Below are 27,476 nucleotides of genomic sequence, written 5' to 3'. Positions count from 1 at the left end.
TCTGCACGTTTTTAAAGGGCTTCGTTTCCGTTCTTCAACGCTGTCGACGAGCTACAGTGTAAAAAATAAAGAAGTTAATTAACAACGATTGAAAGGGGGAAGACAACTGTACGTATATGTATGAGTAAAAAAAAACTTCCTTGTCTTATTTGTGTAAGCAAATACACATTCAATGTTCAGTAAACACTATTTCAGAAATAGAAATGATAATTTTCAGGTTTAGAAAACATTAAAGCTTGTAAACCATCATGCTTGTTATCGAAGCATGCCGTAAGCAGTAAGAAGTCGTATCAACGCATGTATGCATATTTTTTACAAAAGGACTTTCGAGACGCAGGTGTTGGCGGTGATAACCATACCGAAAGGTATGTCGCTCCGGCTGCACCCTCAGCTCCCACGTAGAGAGATTTTGCTTCGCGGCGTTACATTTGCCATCATTTCTGGGCTTACTGACTTCACCAATCGCTATGTAGCTTGCACGGGCACCAGACCCCTGCTGTGCCCTCTTATCGGCAGTGGCACTTATCCCGCCGGCTTTTTTTCTGTTCTTGCAATATCTGTGTCCGTATATCGCATTTCTGAAAGTAACCGTGGTGAAGTCCGTATTATGTAATAAATGAACAATGCGGCAGCAACGGTCGTGTTACACGGTAAAGTGGGGATGCAGAATAATATAATTGAAAAGAGGTTTATTGGCGGTGCCTTCCTGTGGTGACGCTTTGAACAAAGACAGCGAGTCGGGGCAGAGCACCGTCCAGAAAGTTGGTTGGTTGGTTGGTTCCTCAGTACTTTGGCTCCGTCCAGAAAGATGCCAGCGACCAGCAGCGCGAGACGAGCGTTGGTTATACTGCTGACCGGCGACGCGCCTTCTTCTTCGCAGAAGCAATATTTCAGGCGCGAACCTCACAATTCATACGTGCCCTACTGTTAAAAAAATGACATACTGAGTGAAATACAGTACCAGCAGTGAAGCCTTACTTACTACTCATTAGTTTATATTTTATTAACAACAACTGAACGTAAAGTTGACTGAAGGTTGAATAATACTGAATTTTGTTATGCCGCGGTCGTGCTTCTCTTTTTCTTTTACGAAAATACGTGCTGCAGATTGACCTTGAAATATCGTTAGTATAATACATGCATCTAAGAGAATCCAAGTTTGAAATAGCAGTAACGAAATGCGCGGCATTTTTACCAGTATGCCAATTGTACTTATGGCGGAAAAAATTCATAACACAAAGCATTTGCCCTTGCATTTCATGATAAAGTTGCCTTTCTAATTATGAACCGTCATCAAGCCGCTCACAGGTCAATTTATATTTACTTCCTTCGGAAAACAAACGCTGTTTGTGTATTTTGTAAAGCAAATGTTTCAGAGAGAGAAGTGAATTTCGAAGCGACGTCATTTGGACAGAAAGCCTTTTCTGCAGTCGTACATCAAAATAACGCTATGCGCAAGACAGTTTAGCCAACACATTTCGTGAAATACTGAAAGAATCGCCAAAAAATCATCGGACGTTTGACATGGAATGACCAAACATCAAATGCGCATTGGCGAGGAGCGTATAGACCAATTAAGATTGTCAGCGCTTCTCTGAAACGAGAGGGCAACCTCCGCTAAATTCATCGAAGCGGGTCTCGCGAAGCGTAAATAAGGCATGACAGAGCGATACATGTACATATTCTTCCACAGCCCCTCCGCAGTAACACTTCAACAGTTTGCCCTTTCTACAGTGCTCGTGCACAGTAAGATTGCTGCGCTCTAGTAACCCGTGCTTGATTTTATGAAGGCAAGAAGCGTGTTATCTTACACGACACGAGCGTTTTTACTATGATGCGAACATTAACTTAGATGATATGGTGGTTCAGGTTAGTTGGCACTCCATGATGCTTGACGGTATAGTGCGAAGAAACAGACACAAGGACAAGAGCAGACAATAAGCGGCTGTACATTGCAGGTTCTCTTCCACGTTATCCGTATTTTCGTGATTTACTGCAGTGGTGGGAACTGTGTACAATACGTTCCAAGTATTTTTGGCATGCAGCATTTTTACCAGACTATGTAGAGTAGATACCCTTACAAGACGTTGTTAGGACCACAAAATTGCAAACGAAGAAGTGACGGTATCGGACACACACCGTGGAAAAAGCAGAGTAAAAAGAAAGTCACAACATTCTTTCTCAGTCAAGAAACGGGAGCTCCTCTACTGAGGTACCTACAAGCGCATTCCTTCAAAACATGTACGATCTGTGCATGCACATTTTATTCAGGGTGTACGGAGAATGTGTGAGGTGGTTATAACAGAAACGTACCCGATTTGCAGAAAATGTGGCGGAATTAAAGCACATTTACTACCATTTGACAACAGTTAACGGCGACTATGATCAACAGCTCAGAAATGTTATGGAGTCACCGGCGAGACCTTTTTCAGAGCTTGTAAACATGTTTACAGAAAAGGAACACAGGACTCGGGAATGCAACGAACTGCAGCCTATAAAGAGAGACATTAGTCCACAGCAAATATTTCATGGTCCCTAGTAATATAGAAAAGGACGAAAGTGGGGATGAATGTGGAAAGGTCTTTCTAAAACTGTCAAAGACACAATTGAGACATATCTGACCTTTCTTAAAAACTGAACTTTTCATTTTCCTATGTGCGCGGCCAATGCAGACATAGGCTGGTGGTGAGGAAATGCCCTGTGCTGGCTGGCAATAGACACTGTGGAAGAAAACACTGCTCAGACACATAGGAATGTAGAGACAAGACTCACTGCAACTTCGGGTGCATACAGATAAAAGCAACGTTAATGAAGGCTAATGCAAACAATTACCTGACTGCGTAGGGTCCTGCTGCAAGCGCGCACTAATCTCACGGTACCGGCGATAGAAATATCTCAGTGCACTCAATGAGCTTTAACTGCCAATCAATGAGAGAAGATATACCTTCCACATCATTCACCGATGCGCACTTAATCTTCCTGCACTACAGTAGCACCGAATAAACATTGAAGCTCATGGTTCGCACGATGACTAACTAGCACTCATAATTAATGACACGCATGATCCGAATAGCCATAGTTCATGTGACCTCTTGTTCCAGATAAACAATTCAATGCAGGGTTTTCTCAGGTATTAGCAGGCGTGGCTACGTTTTGTACATAATGTAAAATACATATATAAGTACAGTGCTACATAGCGAACTTCCCCTTACCTGAAAACAAGTGACTGTGTTTGGCACAATATACGCCTGTCCGGGACATATGGCATTGCAATTCGACAAGTACTGGAACAAAGATATGAAATAATGATATAATATGCAGTCTCACGGGAAGATTTTGCTGCCAGCTGAATAATAATGAAAACATTGTTATTATTATTATTATTATTATTATTATTATTATTATTATTATTATTATTATTATTATTATTATTCCCGCAGCATGGCGCCCAGCCGGGATGCGTGTGTGCTCTGCTCGTGCCCTTTTTTCGGTAAGCAGCAGTTTTTCCGCTGCGAAATCTGCGAAAAACGTGTGCACGCGAAGTGTGTGACTTGGCCGGATGACCAACTGCAGCTCTTGAAGTCCGGATCGCGTACATTTTCGTGCAATTTGTGCGATTCCGCCCAGCATGGTGACAGGCCTAACGACGAGACCGAGGTATGCGCGACGGCGGCGTGTTCCCTGCCGCCACGTAGTTCCCCAACCGGTCCACCTCTCGCCCCTTCGGGTGACCTGGGTGAGGAGGTAGCCGGCCTTCGCCGCCTGCTCCTCGACGCGCTGGAAGGGATTTCGTTCCTGAGTGACGAGGTCTCACAGCTGCGGGAGGACAATGAGCGCCTGCGAAAGGAACATTCCCGAGTGGCTGAGCAGCAGGTCCGTATCGTCGCCTCCCTTCGTGGTGAGGTTCGTTTTCTGCGCGATGAGCTGACACGCTGCGTCACCCCCAAGCTAGGGGAACGTCCTGCAAAGTCTCCAACGGCTGCAAAGTCTCCAACGGCTGCAAATTCTCCAACGTCTCCAACGTCTCCAACGGCAAAGTCTTCCGTGAACTCCGACACCCCTGCGACCTCTGATACGACTCATAACACCGAAACGCTCCCACCTTTTACCCCACCACCAGGTTTTCAGCGTGATTTGAAGCTCCGCGTTGTGGATCGTACGGAAACCTCTTCGGCCAATGTCACAGTGAGTGCAAGAAAGGAAACGAAAAGAAAAACACATGTATCTACTGGAGCCATGGACTCGTCCACTTTGTTAGTGGCTCAAATCCCCCAACGATCCCAGCGGCAGTGGGCTATATTTGTGTCCAAGTTGAGCCCTGACACTACATCTGCTGACCTCAAGAAACACATTGAGTCTGTTGACCTTTCTGCCATTTCCTGCCGGCGGCTCAAAACAAAATATCCTTCTTACTCCTCGTTCTGCGTTACAGTTGACGAAGATACATCGAAACGTCTGAATGACCCGTCAACGTGGCCGTGCGGTTGCATTTTCAAACCATTCCGTGGGATTCTCCACGACGACATGCTCCATCCCTCAGAGTGCGCACCCGTAAGCAACGGTGCCGTGTAATTTGGATATATTTTATCAGAACGCTCGTGGTCTTCGCACTAAGACGCGCAAATTCTTTGCTAATGTCGTTTCGTCTTCTTTTGACCTTATTGCGATTTCTGAAACGTGGCTGTGCAGTGAAATTCCTTCCTGTGACTATCTTCCGTCGAACTACACCACCTTCCGCAGTGATCGGGACTTCTGTGCAACTAAACAAAAAGGTGGTGGTGTATTGATGGCTATATACAGTTCTCTAAGATCTGTTAGACGCAAGGACATAGAAACAATTTCTGAATCAATTTGGATCGAAATTAGTCTTGAGCACTGTGAAAAATTGTTGATTGGATGTTTCTATGTATCGCCTAGCGTTTCACCAATCGCTTTTAATCAGATCGCCTCTTCTATTGAAAATGTGGTAATTTCACATAAGAAGCACAAAATTCTTGTACTTGGCGATTTTAACACACCAGGAATTGACTGGACCACACTTAAATTTTCTCATTATCATCATTTCTTAAAGAACAAATGCAGCGTATTGTTAGATTTTCTCGCTTTTAATTCCCTACAGCAGCACAATAGTATTGCCAATTCCTGTGGTAACGTCATAGATCTGTGTATTTCTAATAATCAACCTATCGAAGTATCACTCTCTCACATCTCTCTTGTTCGTCCTGACAAATTTCACCCACCACTCAAACTAACACTGTATTTCACCAGAAAAACCAAGCTTTCCCAGAAAAATCGACAAAACGCCCAGATTTGCCTTCAAGCGAGGTGACTACGTTGGCTTGTACCATGACTTGTCCACCACAGATTGGTCACTGGTAACTGACAAACCCAATGTTGATGATCAAGTCGATCAGTTTACCGAGCTTATCTTGACCAGCATGCGCAAGTTCATTCCCCAGTATACACCTCATCATTGTAAATATCCCTCCTGGTTCTCATACGAACTTATAAGTGCACTGAAACATAAAGATCGTGCACACAGGAAGTATAAACGTTCTGCATCAACTCATTTGAAGGAAGAATTCTGTCGTTTTCGTACTCTTTGTAAACGCCTTTATAAACGGGATCACAGTCTATATATTTCATTTTTAGAAAAAAGCGCGTCTGACAGGCCGGCTGAGTTTGGGAAGTATGTGCGCAAACGGTCGAGCAAAAGTGGCGAGTCCTTCAGGATACTGGACCCAAATGGAGTAGAAGTTCAAGCCGTTGCTGACTGTTTTGCCATGCATTTTTCATCTGTCTATAAGTCTCCAGCCTCTGTAGCTAGTAACGGTCGACAGGTTAAGGCACTTGGCACAGCTGATGCTGTGTCGCTAGATGAAGATACCATTTCAGAATGCATTAAGCGCTTGAAACCATCCTTTTCAGCTGGCCCAGATGGCATCCCCTCTGCCATACTAAAAGCCTATGGCAGTATACTTGTCCCAGTATTGACTACCATATTTAATAAGTGTCTGCATTCTTCAACGTTTCCTAGCATGTGGAAAACTGCTCGTGTTTTCCCAGTGTTTAAGTCTGGCTGTAAAAGTGACGTCTCGAACTACCGCCCTATTTCCCTTCTTTGTGCCGCATCCAAAATTTTGAGCTTGCTCTTCACAAAATATTGTCTTTTGATGTAAAAAATTCATTGATTGTGAATCAGCATGGGTTTCTCGCTGGCCGCTCAACTGTCACTAATCTTGCCAGTTTCATGATGCAAGTCTCCACGCCTATTTCGCAGAGAGGACAGGTTAACGCTATTTACTGTGACCTTAGCAAAGCTTTTGATGTTGTCAGCCATTCGCGGCTTGTGGATAAACTTGCACACTTTGATGTTGATTCTTCAATTGTGAATCTCCTCCATAGCTATCTTCTTGATAGATTATGTTACGTTGCCGTTAATGGCCAAACGTCCTCTTTGTATAAAGCTACTAGTGGGGTTCCTCAAGGGTCGGTACTGGGCCCACTCCTCTTTTTTAATTTATGTTAATGATGTTTCTTCTGTCATTCGGAATTCTTCTTTCCCTTTGTATGCCGATGACATAAAGATATTTAAGGAAATTCATTCAGTTATCGATTGTCTCTTGCTGCAATCTGATTTGTGTTCTTTTTCTGAATGGTGCAGCAGCAATAACCTCTCCCTAAATATTTCAAAAACCAAGGTAATGAGTTTCACTCGAAAAACATCTAGTGTGCCATTTTTATATTCTGTCAATTCTGTGTCGTTGTGTAAGGTATGTGAGGTCAATGATCTAGGTGTTCTTTTTGATAGCACCTTACACTTTTCTGCTCACGCTAAGCGTGTTGCTTTGCGGGGTCTTCGCACCCTAGGCTGTGTTTGCAGAATGTCTAGAGAATTCCGTTCTCCTGTGCCCTTCCGAAAATTGTACACCGCGCTATGTCTTCCTTAACTAGAGTATGCATCTGTGATCTGGAATGGCATTCCTAATTCCAGCAGCAACGCCATTGAGCGAGTCCAGAAAAAATTCCTAAGCATTTACAACCATCCTTTCGCTAGAAATGACTCTGGATCTCGTTCTAACGCTGCTGGATTATTATCATTGCCATCACTTTGCTGCCGACGAAATCGCGCTGATCTGTTATTTCTTTACATGCTTGTGTATGGTACCATATCCTGCCCTGTACTGCTCAACTGTCTTAATTTCCGAATTCCATGTAAGCTGACCAGAGAGAATAGACCTTTTCATGTAACCGCCTGCCTCTGTGAACATTCGACCATTGGCAGGATACAACGTCTTTACAATGCTTACTTTTTGGAGCTCGATGTTTTTCACAGCTCCCAGTCGTTGTTCTGCTCCGAGCTTTGCACTGTACTTACACAGCCTTGTACACTGTTGATATATTTTTTTCTGCCTGTGCATAGTTGTGTATGTGCAATTTTGTAACGTTTTTTTATCCCTGATATTTTATTATGAATGTTTCCTTTGTTTTTTTTTTGTTTTTTTCGTGCGCCAGTACCAAGACCTTACGGTTGCTCCTGGGCACATTAAATAAACGTTTGATTGATTGAATGGTTATTGTTATTGTTGCTGATGTTGTCGTTGCTGTTTAACGTTCCAGCAGATATGATTGAAGGAAAGCACATGATTTTTCAAGGGCTCGTTTATCTTTGTAAGACACAATAATAATGAGAACTAACAGACAATAACGCCAAGGAAAGTACAGCGGGTGTTATCTGTAGTATTTAGAATATAAATGTGAAGAAAGTAAAGTGGACGAAAAGATGACTTGCCGCCGGCAGGGACACTCCTAGGTTTAAATCAACATATATACCCCAGAAAGTGGACGGGAGGATGACCGCCGCCGTAGCTTAGTGGTAGAGCATCGGACGCGTTATTCGAAGGTCGCAGGTTCGGTCCCTGCCGGCGGCAAGTCATGTTTTCGTCCACTTTACTTTCTTCACATTTATATTCTAAATACTACAGATAACACCCGCTGTACTTTCCTTGGCGTTATTGTCTGTTAGTTCTCATTAACAGAGCAGATATGATTGTTACACACCAATTTCTTGCCTCCCGTAGAACTCTCTCATTGCAGCAAATCCGGTCGACTAATGTACCTGCAACATTGGCATAGGCATGCTGCTTCATAAAATAATAAGCTTGACGTGTAGTCTGCCTATATAACAATTGACAGAATGCGTTTATTCAAGCGCGGCGTACCACGTTCGTTTTCACTATTTCGCTTGGCTAGACCTTTTGCGGCCTGGTGAAAAGCTTTATGACTGCCTCAAGAGCGCTGTTCGACGTGGAGCTGCACAATAGGGCGATGGTTTGGGAGCCCTCTCTCACTGCCAGCTGAACTGATGGAAATACGTGTCTCACATCATTGCTGTTTCCGTCGTCTGAACCATATTGTCACGAGGTCGTGACATGGACGAAGACCGCAGGCGACGTGTCCGAGATGAAAATCTTTATTTGGCCGAACTTGTGGCCGAGAAACGGGAAGGTAATTTACAGCAATACACACTGTATGCACTGACAGCGGCGAACAGAGCGTCGACCGTCGATCAACCGACAAGCGGTGAAACGCGTCGGCATTTAAACATGTGCCGTCGAATATTCCAGCGTTATCACTGGCTGTCTTGCAAATTCTAGAATAAGCTCGAGTGTGCGCGTCTTGCGCGCAATCTTAACAAAACGATCCACAATGATCGCGAAGCTTCTCGAACAATGAGGCGCGGTTCGCGCTGAGCGTTGCTGACAGTCTTTGCGGCCGAAAACCGAATACAGCAACAGTGATAAGAAACGCACGTGGTAATATCATCAACGCCATACATACTAGCTCCTAATACCACCGGCTACCAGTCCTTCAACATCGGTTGCCGTCTTCCTGAGGGGCCAGCTTCCGAATCATCACAGCACGCACAGCCCAACGTCAAACGTCTCGCTTAGAGCTTGAAGTGTCCCAAGACTTTGGTGAGCCCGAGATCCTACACCTCGTAGGATCTTCAATCTTGTGCATCGACCCACAATTCACACTGGACGTCCCACACGGAACATCCTACAAAGGCCCGTGTGCTACCAGAGGCAGCACACGGAACGAGCCACATCAAATATCATATAGAAACATTGAGGGTAGGACCAGAAGGGCAACATCTGAGGACAAAGCGTCTGATTTTTCTCTTGCGGTACAGCGTGCAAATGTCATGCTGGCCACGAATAGAGACAACCAGCACGCCGTCCCACACAGTTGCTACTCTGCATAAACTACCCAAGGTGGTTCATCGAATACAGGTGCGCCGTCCGGCCCCCGCACAAAGTACGTATGCTGCGTTCCTTTACGTGTCTTCGCGAGTAGTTGTTGATCAAGGTGTACTACCGGACGACAAGCCAGATCCCATTCCCGATGGTCTCAATGGCACCAATGGCACAATGCACGCACCGTCCTTGCTGACAACTCAACGGAACACTTCGGCGTCAACTTCTTAGCACCTCACTACGGTCAACCCCTGAATATAGGAGCCTTCAGAACAATCTGCACAAAGCAAACCCAACCCTTCTCGGTCCGAAACACTTTGCCACCTTCTGTCCGTTCTGGCCAGTAAATGAAAGACTCAAAGCTCAAGCAAAATAAGTTTACTTAATTTTTTACATTTGGTGCATAGTGTAGTGAGAAAACGTGCGCGTGAATCAATCGCGAAAGAACTTGACCAGCAGTGCCCGACCACGGACTGCCGCGGCCGTGTTGCAATGTGATGCAGGGGCCGACAACGGATCGCAAAGGACTAAGCAAACTTATTTATAACACCCTCTATGTGCTTGCGCAGCATCGCTACACATCTTAGTCTCAAGTAAATGCGGTGGAAATCTAAAAGGGCTTTTTATATTAACCAATTACTGCCTTCAGTGACTTGCGTTTATTGTGAAATCAACAATACCTAGAGTACGTGTCATTTTAGTTAGCACTCTGGCCATATTTGTGGGCGACTAGCGAATCATTCTCAGCCACGGTCAATATACATCACGCTAGAAGCATCAGTTGGAAAAAAAGTGTGGGGAATGGTTTTAATCTAAAAGCTACAACAGCTGCAGTAACGGTGTGTTATACACGCCTTCCGCAATTTGATATTTGGACTGAGGACAAACCTTTTTCAATGTAAATATATTCAGTTCTCGCTGTTCTGTGCCCGAAACTAAGACGCAGAGTACCTGCTTAAAGTCGCCATACATAGTGAAGGTAATGCGAAGTGAAGGTTTTTCCGCAAATCTATTGGTTACTAGCTTTCAACTTCCGCGATCATGACCTATGTGTATGCGGGCGATTTTTTCTTTTTCATTTAGAAATTAACCTGGAAAAGCGAAGAAATCCCGCACAATCTTTCTAAGGCACTAAATAATGAAGCGAAGAAAAGATAACGACGTCTTACTTGCAGTGCAGTCTGTGTTAGAGGACGAACACAAACGGATTGCTGAAGGCCTTATTGTCTTTGCACAGTACAGATCAAAACATATGATTTTGAATAGTTTTTGAATTTTGAAAAGTTTACTTAATTGACTGCGCTGCTTCTGACCAACAAGCATCAAGCACAACGTTGTGCAACACTGGCACCCACTTCGAACATACATGTTAATATTATATATTATTTATATATATATATATATATATATATATATATATATATATATATATATACCGGGTGTCCCAGCTATCTTTAGCCAAGGGATAAAAAATACAATACTAGAGGCAGGCGACTGAAATCACTTGCAAATTACTGACAGTCACCTTGCGCACTACAGACAATTTTTTGTTTGGTAATTAACTAATTTGTTAATTATGATTATTTAATTAAATTGCTAAATATTGACTGTAGGCAAGAAATGCGGCTTGCAAAGTTCGAGAGCGTCTTCAGAAACCCCAATTCTATTATTTGCGATAAAGAAAGTCTCACGTATACCATTTTTTCTAAGCTGCAAAGAAAGCCCGCGAAATACAAAAAGAACCACGTGACTAGCGCGTTCGCGCGCCTCGAGAATGCTGCCCTCAGCCGTGGTTCGAGCGAACAAAATCAGCTGCGGCCGCGACTCGCCGGCTCCGTTGCAGCGATAGGCTGATAAGTCGACGGTGGTTTTTTTGGCCCGCGTCAGTCACTTGGCGCGCGTGACGGTACAAGTTGTAGCGAGCGCGGGCCAAGAAACCACCGTCAACTTATCGGCCTTCCGCCGCAACGGAGCCGCCGAGTCGCGGCCGCAGCTGATTTCGTTCGCTCAAACCATGACTGAGGGCAGCATTCTCGCGGCGGGCGAATGCGCTAGTCACGTGGTTCTCTTTGTATTTCGCGGGCTTTCTTTGCAGGTTGGAAAAAATGGTATACGTGAAACTTTCTTTATCGCAAATAATGGAATTGGAGCTTCTGAAGACGCTCTCGAACTTCGCAAGACGCATTTCTTGCCTACAGTCAATATTTAGCAATTTAATTAAATAATCCTAATTAACAAATTAGTTAATTACCAAACAAGAAATTGTATGTAGTGCGCAAGGTGACTGTCAGTAATTTGCAAGTGATTTCACTCACCTGCTTCTAATATTGTATTTTTAAACCCTTGGCTAAAGATAGCTGGGACACCCTGTATATATATATATATATATATATATATATATATATGTGTGTGTGTGTGTGTGTGTGTGTGTGTGTGTGTGTGTGTGTGTGTGTGTGTGTGTGTGTGTGTGTGTGTGTGTGTGTGTGTGTGCATTTTTCAAATGAAATCGTTCAACATCTATCACCAGTGACCTGTGCAACGCCTATCAACCAGTGACCTTAAACGTTGATCTGAAACTATCCCTCTACGCATCAATGGAAAACACCATAGTTTAACTCTTTCCACGTCTGTTTCTTCAGTGGCGTGAACTTTTTTGTCAGAAACATCAGTAAATCGTAGACATGTGTGGTTCCACATCCCGCGGCCGCATGCGGCTTTTTCTATAACGTAGCTGACGCACAAATAACATTTCTATTCTTTGTTTACCACTTTGAACAACTCACTTCAGAGACGCAAGCAAAAAAAACAATTTTGACGAGTGTTGGATAGCGAAGGCAGTACGTCTGACCCCGCAAACGTCAACACTATATTCCGATACACTTGCGTGTAACGTGAGCATCCATGTTCGAACTATTTCATCGTGAAATGACGTCGTGGTTCCATGTGTCATTTCGCAGCTGTCAAAATCACATCAATCGCACTTACATAAAGTAGGAGGCGACCACTTGCAACTCGAGCTTCATAAATAAAAAAAAAGAAACATAGCTCGATATTCAGTCAAACAAACTGTTGGGCTACTTGGTACAGCATATTGTAGACATGGCGCGAAAACACGAGGACGCAAGAAGGGCGCGAGGACACAGCGCTTACTAACAAGTGAGGCTTATTGCGCATGGAAACATAATATATGCAGGTACAAAAGGAAACGGTGACACCGACGCACCACATCACGTTACAGCAACCGCGCCACCACTACCGCGACAGGAATTTTATGTCTTTTTCGGATAACGATATAGAATGGCTGCTAACACAATATTCGCTCTTGTTAACTGCGAGTGCCTCTACAATTTCCCTAGTCATCTGATCTGCGTGTTTTGCTATCACTTTGGTTCTATTAAAACTGGTCCTGAAACCACAGCGCATGCGATGTGCGGCAAGATGACCGCTCGTTGCTAGCTTGCCGACATTATTGCAGTGTTTTCGTAGGCGGTCGTTTAAACATCTGCCGCTTGGCCGATGTACTCTTTTCTGCATGACATGCTGATGCAATATACAACACCTTTCGCGCACGGCACGAACTGTTCACGATGTCTTTTACTGCGGACGATGCGCTCCTGAGTGGGGATGTTAATACACGCGCACAACCCTGAAAGCTTTACTGGGGCGGAGAACACAACGTCCACACCGACTCTTCTACCAATATTTTTAAGGTGGTATCTTAGACTGTGAAGATAAGGCATCACAACCATTTTGTTTCTGCGCGTCTGCGAAGCGGCATCAGGGTTTTCACGGGAGCACTTTCTTAAGAAATTACCAGCCACCGCTGTGAGCAGCTGCATTGGATAGCCGGCTGCGCAGAGGCGTGAAACTTGACTATTAAAGCTCTTCTGCACGAGATGCTGACAACTTTTCAGAAGAGCCTTTATAAAGCAATGATTGATAATACCCCGCTTGACTAGCTTAGAATGTGCTCACGCGTAAGGAAGGAGGGGCTTCTGTCCTCGGCGCTGATAGCACCAACACGCATGACTACTAAGAAAACGGAGGTTTAGGTCCAAGAACGTATTACGAGTGTTGACAGGCTCTTCACATATTATCCTTAACGGTTTGAGGCATTCACTAAATATTGAGCAAATGCTTGACGTGGCAACCGCCAGGTTATCCCTACATAGTGACAGTGATAGCCTGCACGCAGAAGAGCACCACGGTATCTGCTGATGTCAAGCTGCTCCTGTTAGCGCCTTGTTGCTTCAGCTTTTCTTTCACCACATAAATTTCATTAGTGAGCATGCCCGGTTTTCATTGTCTTCATTTAGCAGTTCTTAAGACGAACGCCTTTGATGTCTCAACACGTGCGAAAATTAACAGTTGCCTTCGACCGTCGTTCCGCACCGGCGGCGTCAATGCGACCGATGCAAAATATCATCGCCTGATGACGTCACCAGGAGACGTCATCATGAGTTCACAGAGCGCCCAAATCTGTTATCGCGTAATGACGTCAATATGACATTGCATAACGTTACGCCACATCATGACGTCTTCACACGAAATCGTTGCTTAGCCAAGCATGGGCCGATCGCTGAGGCAGTGCAAAACTATGTGAGGTGCAGAAAGCTTGCAATGCCTGCGATCTAGAGACAGGGTAAAATCACGTTGCTGCAGAAAGATTTCTAAGATGGACGAGGCAGTATCAGTACATCTACCGAGAAAAAAAATTTTGAGGATGGACTTGGCCTTCGAGTTGACTTAGATAAGGGCATAGGGACTCTTTATTTTGCAAGTTTGCCTTGAGAACTGCCTCCTGTGCTTTTGTTTTCTGTTATGGCGGTCGAACATTCCAGTTCTTTCAATTTGATTTTTTTAAACAATTTCCATTCTACTTCCCACCTTCTATGTCTATCGCCCATGCTTATTTAACGTGGATATATTTCGACAATGCGAAGGCATTGTGCCAAATGTATAAACGGAACGATTTGCATGAAGGCTTCTTGAACTTCCTGGTGCTGGAATAAAAGCCATCTGCATCACAACATATAGCCGACGCACAGAATAGTACACATAAAAAATTGCTCGTTTACGGAAATTTAATGTGAAACAAGCGCTTAACAACACGCCATTTAAGGTTCTGCTCAACATGCTGACGAACGTTGCAAGCAAGCCGCCGATGCCAGGAAAGAGACCCCGATGCCGCCCGAAAATGGCGTTCTTGGAAAGGCGGCAACCTACAAGAAACCTATACGATTACGCATCTCTTAGACAATATGCCGAGTGAAATTTTGGACAAGTCAGCATCGCTGGCGTTTCACGTGCCACTAGAGAGCGCCATCCCTATTTTATTGTATAGAGGTCGCTCGCTCTACGGTTTTGTTCGCCGCCAAAAGCAGGCCGCTACAACGGCAACATGTGGTGTTACATCACATGGCGCCCCGGCAACATTTTTGCCGTCATGATGACGTCACAAACTATTGCTATCGGTAACGTCATTTTTGACGTCATATGATCACTTCATCACGTGATGATTTTTTTGCAGCACTCGCTCCCGACGTCGCAGGACGCGAGACGCCGTCAACATGGGACGCCGACGCCGATGGTCGAAGTTCGCGTTTGATGAGGCATATGAGGTTTTCGCCTTAAAAACATCGCGGTGCGCACTTAAGGCTACTGCACTTAGGACGAATGCGCGGCTTGATCACTGTATTCAAATCATGAGCAGCTATTCCATAGCAATGATATATTACGTTCGTTCAGGCGACAATATTTCTTGTCCTTCATAGAAGTGTGTGGGGGATGAAGTGCGGGGTAAGAACGTGAAAGGAGCGTTCTCCGAACAATAAGGACGCACTAAACTAAAAATGAGAAGTATTTCTAGATTGACAGTGCACTGGTGTTCTTTTATTTCAAAGAGAAGCAACTTTCAAAGCTTAATGCAAGAAAGGATACACCATACCAGCACATCCCACCACGTGAATAATCGATCGACGAGGTTAATAAACGATTCAGCAAGCAGATAAACTATAAAGCAAGCTGAGAATTTGCCAACGGCCTCGTTTTGCTTTGGACATGCCTAACTGCGCATGAGTGACGCATTCGGTGTCACCAAATTCGATGCAGTAGATGCCCTGATTCAGATTTGAACTGACAGCACGGAAGCACAGAAGCGACGCCAGCTGTTTCGCCACGTCCTCGTTGTAACGCTTTAGTGGAGCGATATATTCATTGTAGTTTTCACGGTACATTACGTTACGCAGTAGAAGAGCCTCTTATCCTCTCATATGACATCAATGTAGAGAATTTAGGTCCGACAGCGGTGTCCGCATAAAGAGCAGCTGTGGCAATGCCTGTCCACGTGCGGAATGTTGTAAGAGCGGAGGAAAAATATTCCGTACTATGGATGACGTCAAGTGTGGGCGCATTAGCGAGATGCAGTAGGGCAATTATGAGCACCTGCAGATGATCGGCTTCCCGGTGTTTCGCACACTTCGGCGACAATAGGAAGGCACACGCTGCGATGACATCGATGGAAAGGGGCACTGACGGAAGCCTTGTTAAGTAATTATATATGTGATTCTTGCATCATAACTCAACAATAACGTGAAATACCACTGAAACTGTTATCAATAAACCATTCGTTCGCATCTTCGAAACGACGACTTGAATGGCGAGTGCAGTTCCTGTAAGGCAGAAAGAAGAGCAAGATGGAGCGAAATGGCGAGGTCGCGCAGCAATGAACACAAGAAGGTGGTGACATCAACTCGTTACTGTGCTGCAGCTTATACTGAATTGTTTATGGGTTTTTAAGGGCAAGCGTTAAGTTGCAATGAAAATGAAATAAGCAAGGCAAAGAGTACGAAGAATGGAAAGCATCTTCTCTACATAAAGGTAAAGAACTCTACTTCGAAGGCTTGCACAAGAGATGCGGCAAGTAGCTGCTGCCTACTCAGCACATCAGGCGTTCGCTTATCAGTACTTTGTAGCGAAGTACAGTACTTTTTTTAAAACTGTGCCACCATAAGATAGGATTTCTATGTTGGCCGAACATCAGCGTTACTTTCAGTTGCGATAATCATGATCGCTCTATCTTAAATTTCCAGATTTCCGTCCACGTATAATTATAGTACAATTAAGTGTAACAACAAGATTGCAAATGTATTGGCTTGCGCCATATAATTTAGTACTTTGGTAAGGACCACGTATTTTGGATATATTGATCACCGAAATGCGCAAATCCCTTTTTATGGGTCTTATTCATTGCGTTTCTTTAGTGCACTCTGAATGTGTTTGGCATCCTCTGTTAATTACACGGTTCCGGTGCAACAGATACTCCAGACACCAGCCGTGGAAAATAACGGTGAGAACGAAAACGCCAAAAAATTGGGCCCATGGAATGTTCTGGTTTCCACCTTGGTATCTTACAGTTGTCTAATTTCAGGTACAATGTAAGTAGCATTTTTTAGAGCTATAGTTGTTCATCATCATGATCATCATCATCATCATCATCATCAGCCTGTCTACGCCCACTGCAGGGCAAAGGCTTCTGCAGCAGATGGCAAACGCTTGAGGGGGAGATAGAAAATTAGGTGGGTAGATGAGATTCAGAAGTTTGTAGGTATAACGTGGCACCAGAAAGCACAGGACCGGGTTGATTGGTGGAACATGGGAGAGGCTATAGTTCTTATCCCGGCACAAACCCAGAAAATGTTCTTTTGTATGCTTTTGACTTTCCAACTGATTCTTCTTGCACGTGCATCGTCATAGCAACGGACATCCGCAGTGTATGTTTGTTCCCTCATCCCACGCACCCTTCTCCGTCGGTTGGTGAGAGCCGCGAGCTAGCGGGCGCGCACGCGCCCCAATACCTAAACTTCTGTCACGTGACTGCCGAGCAAGCAATGCGAAGGGAAATGTGGACAGAGTGACGCTGGTTGCAATACGGGGGCGCTGACGCACGGGCCACCGCCGCGGCATGTTTTCCGCAGAAAGTGCTGGTATCGCATCGCCAAATTCGTTTAACCGCGTTCATCCGCAGCATTTTTAGGGTGTGTTTCACCATACATCACGCGTGAAAATTGTTCCCAAGTTTCTTTCAGGAAAAATTATACCAAAGCATACTTTTACGTATGTGTATCTGGACACTTATTTTTGGCGTTTCAGGGAGCACTAAAAGAGTTTTGAATCACTTTACTTTCGTAACATCAGAGTTCACACAATGCGAATTCACAGAAGTGGTTTCGCCTGACGTCGGACAATTTTATATACTGAATGCGTTCATGTCTATTACCACAAAGATATTGTCTATCCTCTCTCTCTCTTTTACTCCCCTATTCCCCCTCCCCATGTGTAGGGTAGCAAACTGGACGCATTGTCTAGTTAACCTCCCTGCCTTTCCTACATTCCTTCTCTCTCTCTCTCTCTCCATAGCATAGCCAAACTACGAAAACATATGCTTCGCAAAAAGCTCGCATTCAGCAATTCGATCGTTGTGTTTATTAGAGTGAGCTTGACGCAATTCTTAGCTTGCCTCTGGATGAGCCAGAAGGTGCCGGGTTGACAGTAGCCGACGTGCCGCGCATCGCAGAGGCGAAACTGTATTACACGATCAAGAGATACAATGGCAGTGGGGCAGGAGGAGAACAGACTTTGAGGGAAAATATCAGGGCATTCAAGAGGTAAGCGTCACGACCTTCACAACTTTTCCTCTACTTTTACTTTTTGAGGCCTTATTGTTCCTTTTATGATGCACAAAAATAGTACTGCGAAAAGGCAGCTATCCCCAGTCTCGAGTCTCAATAAACATTGTGATGACGTTTTTGGAACTCAAGGAGTTAATGCTGGTGCAGACACAGGAGCACCCGAATATTGAAGAAATCAGCTTGGTGTAACGATGAAAGATTTGAGGAACATAAAATAATGTCATAAAAGTATTAGAAGCACACACGCAATACATCTGGGCAAATGTGCACGTCACTCACTCGTTCACGGAGTCCAAGTAATCCGAAAGCATGGAAACATCAATAGATAAAAAAAAGCACCAATTCAACAAAATCAGAATCACCAAAAAAACCACCAATACGATCCTGACACACGCCACAGCGCTGAACCACCGGATAGTTGTGACCTCGTGGCATTCACAAAGTTTCAAGCAAATTTCAGATGAAGGGGCAATTTCGCATTTCGTTTTCTTCAAAATGTGCTGTAGCCAGGAACGACTGTAGCCAGGCGAGGAACCCGCGCCCCAGCTTAACAGCAGAACACCTCCGCCATTCAAGTGCCGAGGCCTTTGATCCGCTTACCAAAAATAGCACTTGAGCTGAATTGAGCAAAATTTCGTTTCGTTGCACATAATGTGTGGCAATGTTTTTTTTTAAAAAGAGCCAGATGCATAAAGCGAAACTGTGCCAAATCTCACGGGAGCGTAAAGCGCGCCTAAGTATCTTTAACTTCTAAAACAGTTGGAATCAAATGGGGCATTTCCTGACTGTAACTAACTCAAAATAGCAGTTTCTAATTAAATATGAGCCAAATGCTGCATCTGTTTCAATCAAACTGAGCCACATTCATTAAACCAGCGCTGCGTCAACAATCGTGACCAAAAGAAGCAACATGGTCTTACCCAATATGTTTAATTTGTGTCATAGCTGCTTTGCTATGGTGTTTACGTTCCACAATTAGTTTTTCTAGGGCGAGATGGCACTGACTGAATGACATGACGTTGTAGGGCAAAAGTCGAATATAAAGAGTAAGAGGTGGACTTCACTACTTCTTTTTGCCTCTCAGCGTTTAATTTCGAGTTTAGCCCTATATTGACATGTCCTTCTTTCACTCCAAGACGTTATATTTGAAATAAAAGATATAAGAAATGAAGATATTGGGCACCGATCTATTCCTTGAAGAGCAAGAAGTATCCGAAATGACACGGCATAAAACGAGCTCAGTAGAATAAGAAGAGCTGGAACAGTTTTCAAGACCTTCAACAGATGCCAAGAACAAGAAAACGCTACTGACAATCCGGAATAGTGCGCCTTTTGTCATGAAGGAACACTCGCTCTTCAGGTCTAGTTATCGCCATTATGCCCACGCGACTGAGGACGGCACCGAAGGAAGCAAAATGATGAAGTTAATTTTATCGCAAGATAATGCTATACCGTACATTCGAATCGTTTTAGACTTCTTTTACGGGGAAATTTAAGCCAAAATAAATGTTCCAGTCTATAACAGCCAAATACAAACAAAGTTAACTCATGAATACCGACGATAGCGGATTAGATAGATTTTAGCCGCAATATAGACTTGATGTATTTAGGGGACAGGAATACACTGGCAAAAAATTGTTGGAGCCGGCCCGACCATCACTGGCAGCAGCAAAAAACTGCGTTTTTCGCAGTTTCAGTTAAAGTGCATTTGGTTCTTTTAGAAAAAAACATGGTTGATCCCTCCGTCATAGGAATCGGTATAACACGAAAGTAAAACGTGTCTTCACAGACGTAGTTGAGCGCTTGTTGTGCATTGTTTCGCCCCTAGGGCGAAGGAATGAATGCTATAGCAACAAGTTGTAATGTCACGCGAAGAACGGCAAGCAGTTCGAAACTTCCAACGCATTGCTCAAGCAGAAAGGACGCACGGAACGAACGTACACGGGATGAGCGCGAACTAACAACTGTCACAGCTCGACAGTTAAAGCGCGCCGGTCAAATACAAAAGAGGACGCACGAAACGAACGCACAAGTATACACAGGATGAGCGCGAACTGTCACAGTTGTAACTTATTTGTTTGTGAGCAGCGCGCTCCTTTCGCAAAAGCGGCCGCTGCAGTGAGCGAAATGACCTTCTTGCCCTCTGTAACTTGTACGCAAACCTGCGGTGAGAGCGAAAGAAATACAAGATCAGCGCGCGCGCAGGAGCGACCACGCCCTGTAGAGGCACACGCTCATCCCGTCACGCCATCTCGCTAGTGATAACGAAAACACGCTGATGTGCCCCGATCTCTGAGTACCGATACTGTCAAATGGCGTATATAAGTAGCACGCCGTTAGTATGGCGAAGAACGTGCCGTTTGTGGCGGAGTCGTTTCGCGCTGCGCGCTGGGGATCGAGAGGTCGCAAGTTCGATTCCAGGTGACGGATCTTTTTCTTCTAGATTTTCTTTGCCATATGTTAGTCTTTATATTTTACAACGTCATATCCGTGGCGGAAATGCGTCAGTGGAGCCGTGGTGGACCCTGGCATGAAACACTTTCGTGTTAAAAAACGCCACATATGCAAGTGTCTCGACGCCTAGTGTACCAGCATTTACGGTGCTAGGCTGCTTACTCGAAAATAATTATTTCGATACCGACCGTTGTGCTCGCACTTCGATGGAGGCGAAATGCGAGTAACCCGTGCACAACCCCGGGAGATCGAAGTTATGCGTAGCAGTCGTCTACGCCGTCGGTCACAGCCTGGGTTGCGTTGTGATATTATCGCCAATAAAAGAAGCGAAACAACTGATCCTGACATCGCGCGGATCGAGCGAGCCTCACATTTACGCCTCATCCCGCAGCTAGTGACAAGTGCTGGCCTCGAGAAGCTGATTTGCCGGGAAGCGCCGCTAGGAAGTGTAATGGCGACCAATGTATTGCCGCCGAATGAATGAATAAACTTTATAAAAAGTGTGAGGCGGGGGGAAGCGGGGATTAACCCCTGTCCCGTCCAACCCTCCGAGCTGCTTCTGGTTTCCCCAGTGAACTATACTTTCCGCGCTGTTAACTATATCCCAGTAATTAGGTGTGTATACAGGGTCTATTAGGAAAGTAATGCGCATGATTTTATTGTGACGCGACTATTCATTGTAGCGCGACAAAGCCGGTCGGACACAATGGGGTGGGGGATCTGCCTTTCCAACGGTGCTGGTCGCCAGCTTACTCCGAGCAGTGTGAGCGAAAAGAAGTGCCTCCGCGTGAAATCTGAAACATGGGATAGTGACCCAGGATCTGCAATTGCGCAAGGTCTGCGCGAAGCTTGTGCCGAAAGCGGTGACGGAAGATGAAAAAGAACATTCAGTTTCGCGCTGCCAAGAATGGATGGATTTGATTCAAATGTAGCCGGATTTTCGCAGCCCTTTCGTGACCGGATACGAATCCTGGATTTTCGAGTACGACCCAGAATCGAAACAGCAGAGCCGCAAGCGACACACAACCCCCCCCCCCCCCCCGCCGCCCTCGTCCAAAGAAAGCGTGAATGAGCAGGTCTTACATCAAAACTAAGCTCATTGTCTTCTTTGACACCCGAGGAATTGTTCATTTTGAGTTTGTACCGCAGGAAGCAACTGTGAACTCAGCCTTTCACCTGGAGCTGCTGAAGATATTGAAACGCCGGGTCGCACGCGTGAGGGCTGACATCGAAGACACGGTCAAGCTCTACCATGACAATGCTCCCAGCCACAAGACCATCATTACCATCTTCCTGACCCCGAGCAACACCTCGGTGGTCGTTCATTCCTCTTACATTCCCGGCTTGGACACGTGCTACGTTTTTTTTCCGATTTAGGAGAGGGCTAAGGAAAGGAATAGGAGACCATGGAACAGATCCAAAAGCATGCTAGAATGTTCCCGAGTGACATTCCTGCCCATGACTTTCAGGGTGCCTGTCAGGCGTGGCAGACATGTTTCCACAAGTGTGTTGATGCAGGGAAAGATTATTTTCAAGAATCTAAACCATTTGTGCACGTCCTGTCTATTTTACCCAAATGAATGAATGAATATACTTTAATTGATGTCAGTCCGGCAGTTTCTTTAGGGCAGGATGGGGAGACAGGGCATTAACCCCTGTCCCGTCCCACCTGTTGTTGATGATGATGCTGGTGCCTCAAGTGACGGCTCGATGTTCTTAGACCCGGGCGGCATCTGCGCCTTGCCGGATGGCGCAAAGCTGGTCGGCCAGCTCGTCGCTGGTGAGTGCCACTTCCCAGCGGCCATGGGCCCTGTATTCTGGTAAAAAGCCTTGTGGTATCACGCGCTCAGAGTGTACTGTCGCCCAAGTTGACATGCGCTTTTTACAGCCAGATAGCACTGCTAACCTTATATATGAGCATGGATGAGGTCCAATCGCTGCTGTTAAAGCAATAGTTCATTTACATAATCATAACTCTTTTAAGCGGGAATTGCGATCGCTGTCTGCACACATAATTCCAACACTCGATATTGAATTCCAAAAAAAAGAAAACGAAATATGTTGTTTAATGCGTTTTAGTAACGAATACCAATTATAACGTAATTACAATGCAATTATTTTGCGGTCACTGATGTTCCATTCTTGAGTTTAAAAAAAATCTAATCCTAGGCTCGATATGCATGCGCATTTTGTTGCTGTTGTTGCATTCATTGTGAGCAAATAAGAATCTTTCTTTTGACGTTGGTTTTGGAAATGGGCACATCAACCGAACCGAGCCGTGGAACATCGTAGTGTCTTCAACCAAATGGTCCGCCTTTGTTGTACGCAGCCCGTTAAGGTTAAGGAAAGGCAGAATGATTGTGCAGAAGGTTCAATTTATCCTGTGCACGCAGTGTATTTTGCTTTTTCTTGGCCCCTAATTCAAATTAGAGCAAACACAAGCTGCATCCACCTATGTCAACATTGCGCCTCAAGGTGGTGATATTCCATGTTTACCTTTACACATAAAACAAGTATACCATGCGATGTGTACAAACAGAGTGGTTTCACGTTTTAAGTGCAATAGTTCAACGAGGTCGGCGACCTTTAAAAATATGACGCTCTTCTTGAACTATGGCATGCATTATAACTGTACGGCGTCCGACGACCTCGACCATAGTTTCATGGACTCACAAGTGTCATGCGAGCGAAGCCAATAAACACTAAAATATTCTTGACTACATATCTAGGGTCAGTGATAATCTTAAATCGTGAAGATCTCATATAAATTTGGTTTTTCATGCAATAGTGGCTATTTTGCTATGGCTGTGGTATTTTTCCTATTTCTTATGTTCAGTCTATGCGAGTCCTGGTCATTCCTTGCGCAGCAACATTAGGCTTATTGGCCGTAGTAGATATCAGCACCAAGCACTGTGTTGAGCAGCGCCGAATAAAGAGCAGTCGACGACTCTTCCATGAATAAAGAGCGGTCGACGACTGTTTATCGTGGCTCAAAATATATTCCGCATAAGGTAAGCCCACTTGGCATATCTCATCGTCTCACCGGCACAGTGGTTCTAATTATAGGATGCTTTAATAAACGGATTCTTGGCAGCAATTCTTGCTTAACAAACTAAGGATTAGCCGAATGTGTCGTCAGTAGTGCCCCATGCTAACTTTTCCAGCTCCTACTTCCGAGCATGTATTGCCCAATTGACAATTTAAAACGACACCACCAGTAACAGCTTGGTCCCATATGTGTCTACTGTTGTAACACTTGTTTACTCATATACATGGCTTTTAGAAAATATTTGTTCAAATATTCAAACATAAAAACAAACAAGGTTTTTAGTGTCAGCAGTATTTGTGAGATTAATTTTTACTGCAGCTTGCTGACGTTGAGAACGATTCGAGCTAGTCCGAAGCAAAGGCAGATTTCATAACACGGGTAATCACTAAATCACGTGACTTCGCAGCATCTGAGAAGACTGCAGGAACTTCATATGGCGATTTAACTAGCCAGTCACACTTGCACACTTTGTTTAGCCATAATTGTATACGCTGCATATGCTGCGTGTCAACATATATTTGAACACCACTTTTCAGATCTGTTCGACGGGTTCGTTTTTTCGGTAGACTCGGGCCTCCACTATTAGCTTCGGGACCGCGTCGTCGCTGCGGCTGTTCTATTCGCATAGGGAGAGCGCAATAGGAGAAAGCGGTCTGACAGCCAGAATAGCACCGCTGATTGATCACTGACTATTGGCTATTGTCGCAATCTCGCGCGGTGTTAAGAGTGTTAAAAAATTATACCACGTCCGGGCAAGAAAGGAGACACGACGCGCGTCGTATAGCCCCTCTAGTCCGGCTATGATTAAAAGAGAAAAAAGTTTTGTGACAGCCATGTGAGCATAGCCAAGGCATTTTTAAGAGCCACGAGATAAGGTAGTCGCCTCGCGGCGTGTTATGGGGCTATAGTGGGGTAAATAGGTTGTCCTGGTTTCAACTTTATATCCCGATCTCGGGAACTGTACCATATTTTGTCGCGAAACTGCATGCGCAATATGAGAGCTTGTGGCCTTGAGTCTGCGCAATTTTTACCCTGTAGCTTTTTTCTTCCTTCTGGTTGAATACTAAATTTCAGACTGACACAAAAATAATTTCAACTTTTCTCAAAAACCAAAAATAGTGTGACTGAAATATGGCACGCTTATCCAGAATGATATTGGTAGTAATACGGACCTAAAAAAGCTGGGTCCTAGGTTTGATTCACAAGAAAAAAAAATTGTCCTCACCTGCCCCGTGCCAGGAGGAGGCTTTCCAATTATTCTTTTTTTTACTTATTCGCAACCTAAACTGTTTCTTTTTTTTTTACAATTTCACGTTCAGATTATTTGGAAAAGATTTAGGCGTAATGTGAGAATATTTGAGCGCGATCAGTCGGATTGTTTTCTAGAAAAGGTATATCGACTTTGGAAAAATTTCAAGAAATCGATCATAAGAAAAACACGATTTTATGTTTAAAAACACGCGTCTAACGTGTTTACAGTGTAGAGGAATAATTGGGCTTAAATGCATTTCGATGGGAAAGTTGCAATGAACTAGTATAAAAATGGTAGGAGGTGAATATATAGAACCTATTTAGCCATGGTTAATATTTTAATAATTGCATACATGCAGAAACAATGATTGAAAAGAGCGCGCTTATCCGTTACGCGGCGCGGTTTTTGGAGCCATTTAAAGAACTTGGGGAGCGCCTGGGCGTTCACCAACGCATGGCTTTGCTCCTGAGAGTGAGTGTTATTTTTGAGAAATAAAATTAAAAATTAAAAAATCGCTTTTTGGTCGATATACCTTACCATACCTTCTTAAGCATTATTGAAATTACATTTCCCCGCTTGCAAACGCGCCGAATCGGGAGACGCGCTGCTGGAGCTGAACGCGGAAGCCACTGTTAGACACAACACGACGAGTCCAACATAGAACGGCGCCACGGAACGCATTGTGGACATTATTTGTATATTTTTTTACCGTAGCAGATACAATTATGCCATCAGTTAAAAGCAATTTAAGTGATGGAAAGAACATGCCGTTGGTGGGGCCCGAACCCACAACCTTCGAATTACATTTTCCATGCTTTACCAATTTAGCTACGACAGCAGTCGTTATGGAGTCCATTTTATTGGGTATAAGCGTGCTTGCAATCTTTGGAGTGTTTGCAAGCACCACGAATCAATGTGTAAAGATACCAGTGCCAAATCTAGTAGCTTTTCGTGATGTTCGATAATCTGGTTCATCTTGCGTCATTCTTAGTGCATTCGCCCTTGATCCCTTTCTTTGCTTGTGATATGACAATAATTATCAGAAATACCAAAGGCAGATTCGTCTAGTTACATATTTCGTCTCGATATACAGCCCTTACTTAACGCTGTAAAAACATATTCAAAAGTACGTTTTAGGTCGGCGGTAACAAAGTTATGTTTCAGCTTTGAACAGCCAACCCAAAGAAAAAATAAAAATTTCTCATGATTGAAGTCAACGCTCTGAAATTGCAAAAAAAAATACCAACGAAATGACGAAAATCTAGAAAATAATTTTCGCCCCAGATGTTAATAACCTACGCTGCCAACAGGGCACACACGCGCATTCGCCCCGCGACCTCAACTGGATGCAGCGACAGCTGCAGCAATCGACCCCACAACCTCATTGCTCAGCAGCGTAACACCACAGCGACTCAGCTCCACATCACTGAGGTCGTGCAATCGATTGAGGAAATAGCGCGAAAAGATGGTTGATCCCTCCGTCATAGCAAGCGGAATAACACGAAAGTAAAGCGTGCCCTTACAGAAGTAACGGTATGTTTACTGTACATTGATATAGAAAGTTTGTACAATGTATATTGATGTCTGGCAGCTATAGCATCGTTTAACGTGGATGCATGCATTTTGATTATTGGTGGTACATCTCCATCCCGACGACAAACGTCCATGTTAAATTACACAAAACCCTGTGGTAGCTGCAGTATTTAACGGTGAAAGCGTAATCAGAGAACGAGGGGTGATAGCCACAAGAGCGTCGCACATTGGACGCAGAACTTGGTCGACATCCCGCGGCATGTAAAATGCGGTTCAACACCACGGCCGGAGTAGAGGGAACCGCGAAGTGCGTCGTGCCGCCGTGGTAGCCCGGCCGCGATTTTTCTCGTGATGAGCGCGTGAGCGGAGAACGTGGTGTTACAATCACGTGAGGCAGGCGCGCGTCGCAGAGCGACTTTTGGTTTGGATTAGCGTGATGCTACGAGCGAGGCCGACGCTTTTACGACGCTTGTGTAAGATCGCCACCTCGCGCTGTGCTAAGGCATTGACAAAATTGAACTTCTATTGAAAGTGCGCCGAATGGGACGGACGTGTAACGCGTTGTAGGTGGTAATCGTGGATGCCACAGTAATGACGAATTACTTTACTTTACCGCTCCCAGAGGGCAACACCACACCGCCGATCGGAACAGTGGTAGATATAAAAGGCGCGTTCGAAAAGCCTTTAGAGTATGTGACCGTGGCGCAGTGGATAGCGTGCCCGGCATCTGTTGTTGCGGACCGAGCGGTCGTGGGTTCGATGCCCGTTGACGGAGCTTTTTTTTCTTTGCCATCTGATCGTGTAAATTTTTTCGACGTCATTTCCGTGACGGAAATACGTCACTGAAATCTCGGTGGACCACGGCATAAACAGGTTTTGCCGCGCTTAACATTATAAAAGCATATTTCGCTTCCAAACATATCTGAGTTTCCTTCATAAGATTATCGACAAATATTAGGTGTTTTTCACAGTCCCGTGCAACAAATGGCGTTTGATTTGTGCATCATGCATAATCGAATGATGGCCGTAATTCACAAAAAGACGCGGGCTTTACTTTTGCTTGCTTGGAGCGTGGGGGAGGGAGGGCGCGAGGATTTTTCAAGCCGGGCTAGAGAGAGAGAGAGAAAGCACTTTATTGAAAAACAGAGAATTCTGTCGGCGTACCTAAACGCGCCTACATGCTACTCTGTATAGGGGAGGGGAGTGAGGACAGAAAGGCCTTAGGAGGAGGAGGGCAG

At 44.7% G+C, this 27,476-nt stretch overlaps 1 protein-coding gene across 1 annotated transcript in view; it reads left to right on the top strand.

The window, feature by feature from the left end:
- The first annotated feature begins 22,036 nt into the window (after positions 1-22,036).
- LOC125759142 (2-Hydroxyacid oxidase 1-like) overlaps positions 22,037-27,476 on the top strand; it is a 47,666-nt gene continuing 42,226 nt past the window's right edge. The window contains exon 1 of the mRNA XM_049417471.1: positions 22,037-22,184. Within this exon, the coding sequence (XP_049273428.1) occupies positions 22,037-22,184 (148 nt within the window). The remainder of the gene's footprint in view (positions 22,185-27,476) is intronic.

Source organism: Rhipicephalus sanguineus, chromosome 7 (genome assembly GCF_013339695.2).
Source record: "Rhipicephalus sanguineus isolate Rsan-2018 chromosome 7, BIME_Rsan_1.4, whole genome shotgun sequence".
Classification (NCBI taxonomy): Eukaryota; Metazoa; Arthropoda; class Arachnida; order Ixodida; family Ixodidae; genus Rhipicephalus; species Rhipicephalus sanguineus.
The sequence above is the reverse complement of the archived record's forward strand: the minus strand, read 5'-3'. Positions and strand labels throughout refer to the sequence as shown.